Consider the following 9,755-nt stretch of genomic DNA (forward strand, 5'->3'; position numbering starts at 1 on the left):
CTTAAATCTCTGGGACAGCTTTCTGTATCCTTCCCCTAAACCATGATGGTGAACAATCTTTGTCTTCAGATCATTTGAGAGTTGTTTTGTGACTCCCATGTTGCTACTCTTCAGAGAAAATTAAAGGAGGAGGGAAACTTACAATTGACCCCCTTAAATACTCTTTCTTATTATAGGATTCACCTGTGTATGTAGGTCAGGGGTCACTGAGGTTACCAAGCCAATTTGAGTTCCAGTAATTAGTTCTAAAAGTTTTGGAATCAATAAAATGACAACGGTGCCAAATGCACCAAACGGTGCACCTGCATGATTTTGTTTGAACAATTATTGCACACTTTCTGTAAATCCAATAAACTTCATTTCACTTCTCAAATATCACTGTGTGTGTCTCCTATATGATATATTTAACTGACATTTTTTATCGTACCAACCAACGATTTATACAGGAAAATAATGACTATTAACAAGGTTCCCCAAAATTTTGCATCCCACTGTATTTATTAAAAAAAGAAAAAAGGTTTCCTATTCTTCATAATAGATTCATTGTGGCACAGAAGAAAATTTTAAAGCTCATAAAAAAGATTTAAAAGTATTTCTAAAAAAACCTTGGGTGGTGAAGCATTGGAACATCATGGTGCGGGCTGACTTTTCTGCTTGAGGGCCTTGGATGCTTTGCAAACCTGGAAGGAAGAAATAAATCAAAGTGAATGTTAAGCGATTCTGCAGGAGAGAATATCTGTCAAAATTTAATAGGCTTTGTTAGATCATGACAATGCGTCCAAAATAAATTTTAAAAAGTGTTTTTAAACAGGATATCTTGCATAACAGAATGGCCAAATCTGAGTCCTGAATTTGGCTCTTTTGAAGTGCAATGGGTATATTCTTAAACAAGTTGAAATATATAGATCAGTTCATTTTTGGATAGTACCCTTGAGACCAAGCTTTGAGTGCTTGCACAAATATAATGCTGCAATGCACAAAAACAGTTTGACTGTATGCCATTTATGTGCATGAACACATTGTACTAGATTAAAAACACAGTAAAAAGCACAACATCATCACAGTATAAGTCTAATCACATTATACAGTTTATTTGAGGTAATAGTGGTAAACAAAACCTCCAGTGAATAACATTCTTGGAAGAAAATAAATCTATGAGTGGGCCTATGGTCTCTGATTTACCAGATATTTGAGGTTTTGGCGACATAAGCCGACTGTCACAGTCTAGTAAAATGATTGAATCATTTCATCTTTGTATTGCAAGACTCCCATTGTCCCTGGTGTTACTCCAGTACAAGGAAAGTATCAGCGTTAGAAATGGCACCTAGTGTCACAGCAGGATAATGAGAAGAGAAACAGAATAGAGGATAATTTGTAAGTGGTCATAATAAAGAGAAAATTTACAGTAGCTTGTATATAAGCTCAAATACATAAATATTATAGCAAAATACAACAACCCTACTCAAACATATATACACAAGAATTACAAAAAAAGAAAAAAAAAGCTGATTTTGACTCCTCTAAAAGAAAGCGGTCTCAATGAGGCATTAAAGGGTATTTTGATATGAAGCTTTTTTGTTTTGTTTTTTTCGTTCTTTCATATTAAAAAACTGAGCTGCAATGTTAATAGCTAATCAGCAGATGTAATACAAAAAGTGCATCACAGTACGCATTAACTTTCCTATGGAGTTATAATGTAAATCAGGGGTGTCAAACAATTTTATTGCGGGCCAAAAGTAACACTTTACATACAGTACCTGAAATGGGACAGGATATATCAACAGACAACTTCGCCATATTTTGTTTACAAATGAGGCACACATGCCTCTCTGTTCATCACAATCACAAACTTGGCCTTCTCTTTTTATCAGCTTTTGTTTTCTTTGACTTTAGGATTTTAGTTTAGGATAGATACCAGTGACAATGGAATCGAAATTATCAATGAGATGAAAAAATGATGTTGGCTCCAGGCCAGCTGTAGTGTTTTTGCTGCCCTAGGTGAAGCTGTAAATGACCCCTGTCCTGTTCTCCACTCCTCCTCCCCAACTCCACACAATAAATGATGCCCCGGAAAAATTAGCAGTTTACAACAGACATTAGGCAAATTCATTATGCTATACTTTATTTACAAAATGTGCAAATGTAAATATATATAACAATGTATCATAATTGGTAGGTTAATTGATTTTACGTACAGAATTACATCTTTAAAATGTAACTGATAATAGGTTTAATTAAAAAGGGCATAAACTATATAATCAGTTTAGATTTGACAGTATATGCTTTTGTGTGAACTATTGTAATGGGTAAAATGAAAAAGGAGACCAGTAATTGTGAGGAAGTAGAAAAACAGGAGATGAAAGCACAAAAGGGGCAAGACACCAGGGTTAACCAAAAAAACAGACATGTGTTATACTATTATGGGCAAAACCAAAATTGAAGTCAAAGAATAAGTGAAATTTAAAAAATCGGAAAACCTTTAACTATTGGTCGTTTTCACTAACTAGCACTAGAAATAGTTCTGAGGGTCTTCATCTTAACTAAGGGATAACTGACACTGCCTGGTTGCCACCATTTTATAACCAAAGCTTCAGTGACATCATACATTGCATCATTCCTGGTCATTCGGTGACATTTCAACACATAATCAAAACAAAATGTATTGACAGACTTTTAATCTTTTGATATTCAACCAAGGTACTACTCGGTAAAATGCAATGAATATGCTAAGAACCTTCCTGTTACAGTAAATATTCTTCCAATGTGAATGATATAAGTATGTTGTTTTGAGTATAGTACAGTAAACGGAACTGCTTTGTTTAGAGGGTAGTTGAAATGGTAAGTTTTTTTTTTTGTTTGTTTGTTTTTTTTTTGGTTTTAGAAGAGGTAAAAAACAGCTTTTCAGGATTTCAAAGCAGACAAAAGGTGTCTTCCTATTATGGTTACTTTTAAAATTTAGGGTATGGTTGTTAAAGAGGTAGAAAACGCCTGTTTATCTTAGGAATCAACCTGGGATGATGTTAGTCATCTGTAGTCAAGAGACTTCAGTCTCCCAGATATAATCTTGTTAATTCATATCTAACTTTTTATGTTTTAAGGCATTATATATGGTAAAATGGGCATTGTATTAACCAGTTAATTGTTCAAAGCTAAAAAAAAGTTGTGAAATATACTTTACCACATTAAAACTGAATCTATAGTATATCCAGTTGTGTGAATTGCATCATTTTGTTTGGCCAGACCACATCAGCCTTATTTTGTTCATTTGTTCTTGTTGCATGGTTAACCTTTTAAGAAAATAGTAAATGAAAAGCTCTGATCAGCAGCACAGCATTATTTACATTGTCACTTGTGTTCACTGCATGTGTGTTCTCCTGCTGTATATGGGTGTTGTCTCTTTCCTTTGTTTATCCCAATTACTTGTTAAAAATATTCTTACCAGTTTCCTGAGCTCTTATCTTTTCACTAATCCTGCCCTCTCTCTTTCTGTCTCTCCTCATTGGCTATCGCTGATGCTGCTGCAGAACGTTTCCACAAGGAAGTTGAGAAAAACCGAATTCTAAATAGTGAGCTAAGGGTTGTACTCAATGAGCTAAACAGCTGAGTATCTGAAGTCTCTGAACGAAGCTCCTTCAGACTACTCTCTGATCAACTGGCGCTTAAATAAATGTGAAAGGTCATAAGGCAACCTTGAACCCTTTTTTATAATGTATATTTAAAGGTCATTTTACGCTGGTCTTTCTTTAACCAAATAATTCTGTTCATGTGCTGTGAATTGGTGTATAATTTGTCTATTTTTTATCATGTGCTTATGGTTTGAAACAGTTTTCCAAAAAAGAATTTTAAAAGTAACTATTCTTTTTTTTTTCTTTCTTCCAAGTATGCATTTTTTTCTAACAAATTTAGTTCTTAATGCTTACATGAAAAGTTTCCTTATAATAATACTATCACCACATCACCACTTTCTCATTGATGCCATAGGTTAAGATGAATACCTGGTTATCATAGCTGTGTTACATAACAATCTGACATTTTTAATGTATTTTGCCTTATGAAAACAAAGGAAAAACTGGTTTAATAAGAAGTAGGTAGGCATATTTATAGAAAACGAGCAATTTGTGAGTTGAAACATATGTGTTGTCCTAGAAAATAAAGTTAGTGTTAATAAGCTATAGTAAAAGTGAGAAATACCCACTCTTAAGTATGTTCAGTAGTTCGGTTTTCTCAAGCAAGGTGAATATATCCATCATACTATGCTAAGCGGGTTTGGAAAATGAAGGATATACAAACAAGACGGCAGAAAAACATGAATCTTTCTTTTAAGTGTGTAACTACCATCTTACACACATTGGATAGAACATGCGAAATACGGCATAAATGCTGTCCTAATGGCGCCAGCCTCCATCCAACCCCCAATGGCCCTGTTTGGTTTTTTTTCTTTATTACCAGAAAAAGTCTGCTGATCGGTTTACACGCCATGTCCAGCAGGGATTGTTGTTTCCTCAGATTGGCAAAGTTCAGTACTAGGAATTTCACTGTGAAAAGATAATTCCCTCTCACACCTACAACAGAAATTGAATAAAACAATAAATAATCACAGCACAAATAATGTTATACTTCTATTAAAGACTTTTTTTGGACTACAATGCAGGTCAGGCATTGCCAGGAGAACCGTCTGAATAACAGCAGAGTGGATGTTCATGTGGGGGTCAAGGCGCTGTGTTTCTCCTTCTGTTAGCTGAGACAATTTTGATGCAACAATTACTGTGATTAGGGTGTGCAGAAATCCCTGTTCCGCCTGTTAGGGATCCATTGGTGGCGAGGTTCTCAAATGCCACTGCCTGGGAACACCGTTTTATAACTTTAAGATAGCATTGTTTTGGTGTAATAAACTAATTGATATCAAACTACAAATGGGCTGATTTAAGCTCCTAAAAGTCTCAGGATCCCAGTAAAACCCAAGAAATGCTTTCTGAGAGAATTATGCAACACAAAAATAAAAACAAAGGGAAGAAATATATAACAATAAAAAAGGAGGCTCTGTAATATAATAAGCTGAAATAAAATGTAACAAATATTTCATACAAAGGCTATTTATGAGTGCAAATCTTATTAGATACACTGGCCACAGTAGCACAGTGAATATTATTAACATTTACTGTGGCCTACACATACAACAGAGCATCTGCAAATATATTTTGAATAAATTTGCAATCTATCCTCTTCATCCATATTGGTGATTGTTTGTTTTTTGTACCTCTTTACATTAATTGATAACGTCCTTTTATAGCAACAGTAAGCATGTATCTTTGAAGAGAGTATCACAGTTAGCAACACATTCTCACCCTCTGCTCTTTATACTGACTATTTAAAGGGGATTACATTCAAATTGAAGCCTTGTATAAAAATATACAAGAAATCCATTTGTGTCCACCCATCCACACACACACACACACACACACGAGTACCACCAAGTCTTGGATCTTTTTCTTTCCTTTGCATAAGTTGACTTTTTAGTTTATACTACATTTTATTAAAAGACTCCACTTTTTGTTTTTGATTTATTTTTGCTCTGGTGGGTATGCCATGACTAACATATTAGAACATGTCCAAGATGATAGACTGAATGGCAGTGCCCTCTACAATTTTTAAATTAATGTATAAGCAGTTTTTGATTTTCTAGTCTAGCCTTTAAATATGATTTTTTATATATAAAAAGCTCTTTACATAATGATTTGTTGTTGTGCAATGATTTGGCTTCATTGAAGTGCAATTTTATAAAACCTGCAGCTGTATGTTTATTATGCAGTATGGATCCCTTAATGAGATAACAATGCATGAATCGACTACTATAAAATGCTGCTTTTTTGGGGAAAAAAGCCTAACTTTCATTTATATGAAAGAAGTGTTATTTTCCAGATAAGCTATGTGAATGCATTATGTCCTTTTTATTTTGTGCTGATATTCCACAGCATTTTAAGAGACCTTCATTTCTACAAATAAAAAAGGGTTCAAAGCCTTTAAACTTGAAATGGTATCTTCTTTATGCACTTGATGTTCAAATGTTCTTCTTTTCTTCATCTGTTCATATATTACCCTTATTCCTAGGTAACTATAATATATAAGCACTTTAATGTAAAGTTGTTTCATTGTTCCAGAAAAAAATCTAAACACAAACTGTTTGAATTGCAGGGTTTTTATTCAGCCCCAGTGTTTAAAACAATTACATAAATCATCATAATACTGTACTTAAAAAGGCAGACGTGGCTGGTAGTGAGTTACCCACAATACAGTTTGATTAAAATCATGGCATAAATTGAATAGTTCTGGATTAGAGCAATTCTGTGTACAATCAGGTTAAACAAAGTTTATTCAGAATTGTATAAAGAGTGACAACAACAAGCCTTTCAGTTGTTGTTTATGTGAGAACTGGAGCGGACTCGTCCCCCCATCTGACCAGTTCTACTGGCCACATCTGCTAAAGGAGATGAGACCAGTATTAGAGTGGAACTGATGGATCAGCAAAGCTTTGTCATTGAGTTGGCGAAAAAAAGATTTGTCAAGGCGCAACTCTTGTGCGGTGTGCTGCTGCTATTTGTCACTCTTTGTTTATAGGTTTTGAGCATTTCTGCCCTGCTTTGCCAGTTGTGCATAAACTTACATTTTATTTATGCATTTATTGACATTAATGGTATCATGATCTAGAAGCAAACATTAGTAATATTTGCTTCTTTTAACAGCATGTGTGAAAAATAAATGCATTACTAGGAGTTGTCACAAATAATGGTATGGATGAAGATATAAAAAAAATCATGGCTGTGCATCATGATTTTACATATGTGGCATAATTTTCCTCCACTCCCAAACTGTTTTACTTGGCAGAATAAAACAGGGGGCTCAAAAGTCTGCTTTCCTGCCAGTTCATCATAAAAGAAATTACTGTAAATGCATGATTGACAATATAAACATATACCATGTTAGAAGCAAATTCAGCATAATTCTTAACTGGTTTAAATGTTTACAATTTTTATCATATGGACTTACAAATACCAAAGGTGTGTTTTTAGGTAAGGGAGAAAAAGCATTCTTTTTAAGATTTGAATGCTTTGTCTTCCTAATCATTGAAACAATGCTTTTGCCTTTTTTGCATGCTCTAGAATATGCAGACATTTTTAGATCTGTACTGCATATTCAGATTGAGAAATACACCAATTCACACAAAGGCAGAAATGCACAGTTCATGCTAATTTATATGTAAAACTCTCTGTCCAATGAATAATGCCTTTTGTTAAATATTAAAAATGCATGCAGTGCCTACAGTAACATTGATATTTATAAGTGTTTTTAAATATGTAATGTTTGTATCTGAATTCAACTAAGATTAAACTTAAAAATAAATGATACTTTTAAAGGTATATTCAAATGGTGTCTTATCTGGTAAGTGAAATTTATAAAGAAATGGTATCTGTTTATTTGAGCTGTACAATGTGTATTACCTTTTTTATCATGCCCATGAAAACTGTGAGATGAAGGTTTAAGAAATGATACTCTGCCCTGGTCTGTGAATAAAGAATTTGTTGTATTGCATACCATTATAATTCTATGACAAATCTTCAGGTTTACTTATTCTATTCAGAACTCATTAGCATTAAGGCTGGAAAATAGTCTCATTTACTTTATTACTCACTTAAGACTTTATTTTATTTCCTGACAATAGAAAAACTGGCCAATGCCAAGGAAGAGAACTTTAGCATACATCAAGTGTTGGATCAGACGCTTCTGGAGCTCAACAATTTATAAACAAATAAATGGCCATTAAAGTCATATAATAAAGGGATGATCCACCTGGGAGGCAATGAAAAACAAACAAACAAACAAAAATCAAAGTGCAGAGTGTCCACTGACAAGTGATCGTCCGACCAAGAACAGCAGCAGACACTGGCCAAAGTGAGAATCAGTGTTTTGAAATTCTAATCCGACTTTAGAGATTTGGGTGGGCAGGTGGGGAGACAGCAGTCCTACATTGTTTGAAAATGAAGTATGACACGGTTGTTTTCTTATTTTTCTGAAATACTATCTAGCATTTTTATCACTTTTTATGTAAAATTAAAAAAAGCAGATTTCATTGTTTTACTTATTCTGTACCACAGTTGGAATGCTTTTTTTTTATTATTAGTGGTCATGAATGTAAACTTTCTTTTTTTTTGTTTATAAGTAATGTTTAGAGACGATAAAATAGTATTGTAAAGTTCTGTCAGAATCAAAGTGCAAACTTTGAAATACTGGATGCATTTCTTTTTAACTGAAACAATTTGCTTGCCTTCTTTATTCATAGTAAGCCGATCCAGACAAGTACATTCAGTAATTTCCAGCAGGTTGCATTACCTTTGATGTAATTCAGATGAATTGCGTCTCCCTTGCAGCAACCTCACAGTGTTATATAAAATGAAAATACACATTTCTGCATTAGAGTAGATTAAGTAGAATAGAATCACTGAGTTCTTTTAAAATGATAAAGGTAGCCCTCGCTTTTTCAAATTAAAGATTTACTCTTTAAGATCTGGTAGACATTAAATAATTTAATTCCAGTTAGCTATTTTCTTTTGAAATATTTTAATGCGTATTAGTAGTATCACTTCAAGGACTTTGTGATACAAGAACCCCAGGAATTCTCAATCTTTTAAAGACTTCACAGTCTTAACTCGTTCACTGTCTTATGCTTTGCTTTGGTGTCATTTCATATACCACAGCATTTTTAATCAAAATTTTTCAGAAGGTAGTATTGAGTGTTTGTGGCAAATTGTATCAGATTGCTTAGGTTTCACTTTTAGCTGTTTTCCTTTTTCATCAGTTTTTAAATGTATACTACTTTTTATTAACATCTGCATTTGGTTAATTCTGTCAATGCTGCTTGTACTGTACACACTGGAGGCATTCGAATCGGTGTGTTTTGACAGCTACACAAGTTTGCATGATATGTGTGGGTCGGGAAAAACAAAAGGCTCTAACTATTGATCTTTTTGTTGGAAGTGCTGTTCCTCCCCTGCCATTTTTGTCAATTTATGTATTCTATGCAATTACCCTTGTAAACTTTGTTTTGTTTATTAAAATTTTAATAATTGAGGTATTGCAATTGCCTCAACAGCCCACTTATAGTCCTTTGTATTTTTATTTCAAACGATGTTGTTTTTCATAATGAATGCCGCATTGAGTGGGTGGAGAGTGACACATGAGGACTTCACACCGCCGTCCTGTCCAGGATCCAGCACTGACCACATACACTACATGCCTTCTGATAGCACTGAATTGTTTCCACAGCAGATGACATTTTTTCCTGCTGCTGGTACATCCTGGCAATTGGCCAGGTTATGAGGCAGCCATATTTTTAATTACATTGAAATGGTCGAATGAGGAGATTACCACTAAACACAAGAATTTCCTGATTTGTTGCTCTCACCGCTCCCAACGCACCTCAGAGACTTTTAAGTAAAAATATCTGTAAAGTTATTTATTTTCTTTCAAAATACGCAAATTTCATAGATTTTTAAACTTCCAAATCTGCATTATCCAAGTCAGGGTAATGGAAAAGCCAGTGCCTGTTTTGCCAGGTAGGCAGTCTGCCATTTGCCTTGCTCTGCTATGGATGAGACCGCTAATAATCCTTATTATTAATAATAATAAAACAAATGAAAACCTCCAAGGTTTGAGTAGGTGAAATGTAGATTTACAAATGTGGAGAATTATTTACAAGATTC

The 9,755-nt window shown here is 34.0% G+C and overlaps 1 protein-coding gene across 4 annotated transcripts in view; it reads left to right on the plus strand.

The window, feature by feature from the left end:
- Nucleotides 1-9,149, plus strand: part of tpm2 (tropomyosin 2 (beta)) — a 118,519-nt gene extending 109,370 nt beyond the window's left edge. For all 4 annotated transcript variants that reach the window (XM_039759582.1, XM_039759579.1, XM_039759586.1 and 1 more), the window contains one exon: nt 7,718-9,149. In XM_039759582.1, the coding sequence (XP_039615516.1) occupies nt 7,718-7,800 (83 nt within the window). In that variant the 3' untranslated portion in view covers nt 7,801-9,149. The remainder of the gene's footprint in view (nt 1-7,717) is intronic.
- Nucleotides 9,150-9,755: the final 606 nt, after the last annotated feature.

The sequence above is a fragment of the Polypterus senegalus genome, chromosome 7, assembly GCF_016835505.1.
Source record: "Polypterus senegalus isolate Bchr_013 chromosome 7, ASM1683550v1, whole genome shotgun sequence".
NCBI lineage: Eukaryota > Metazoa > Chordata > Cladistia > Polypteriformes > Polypteridae > Polypterus > Polypterus senegalus.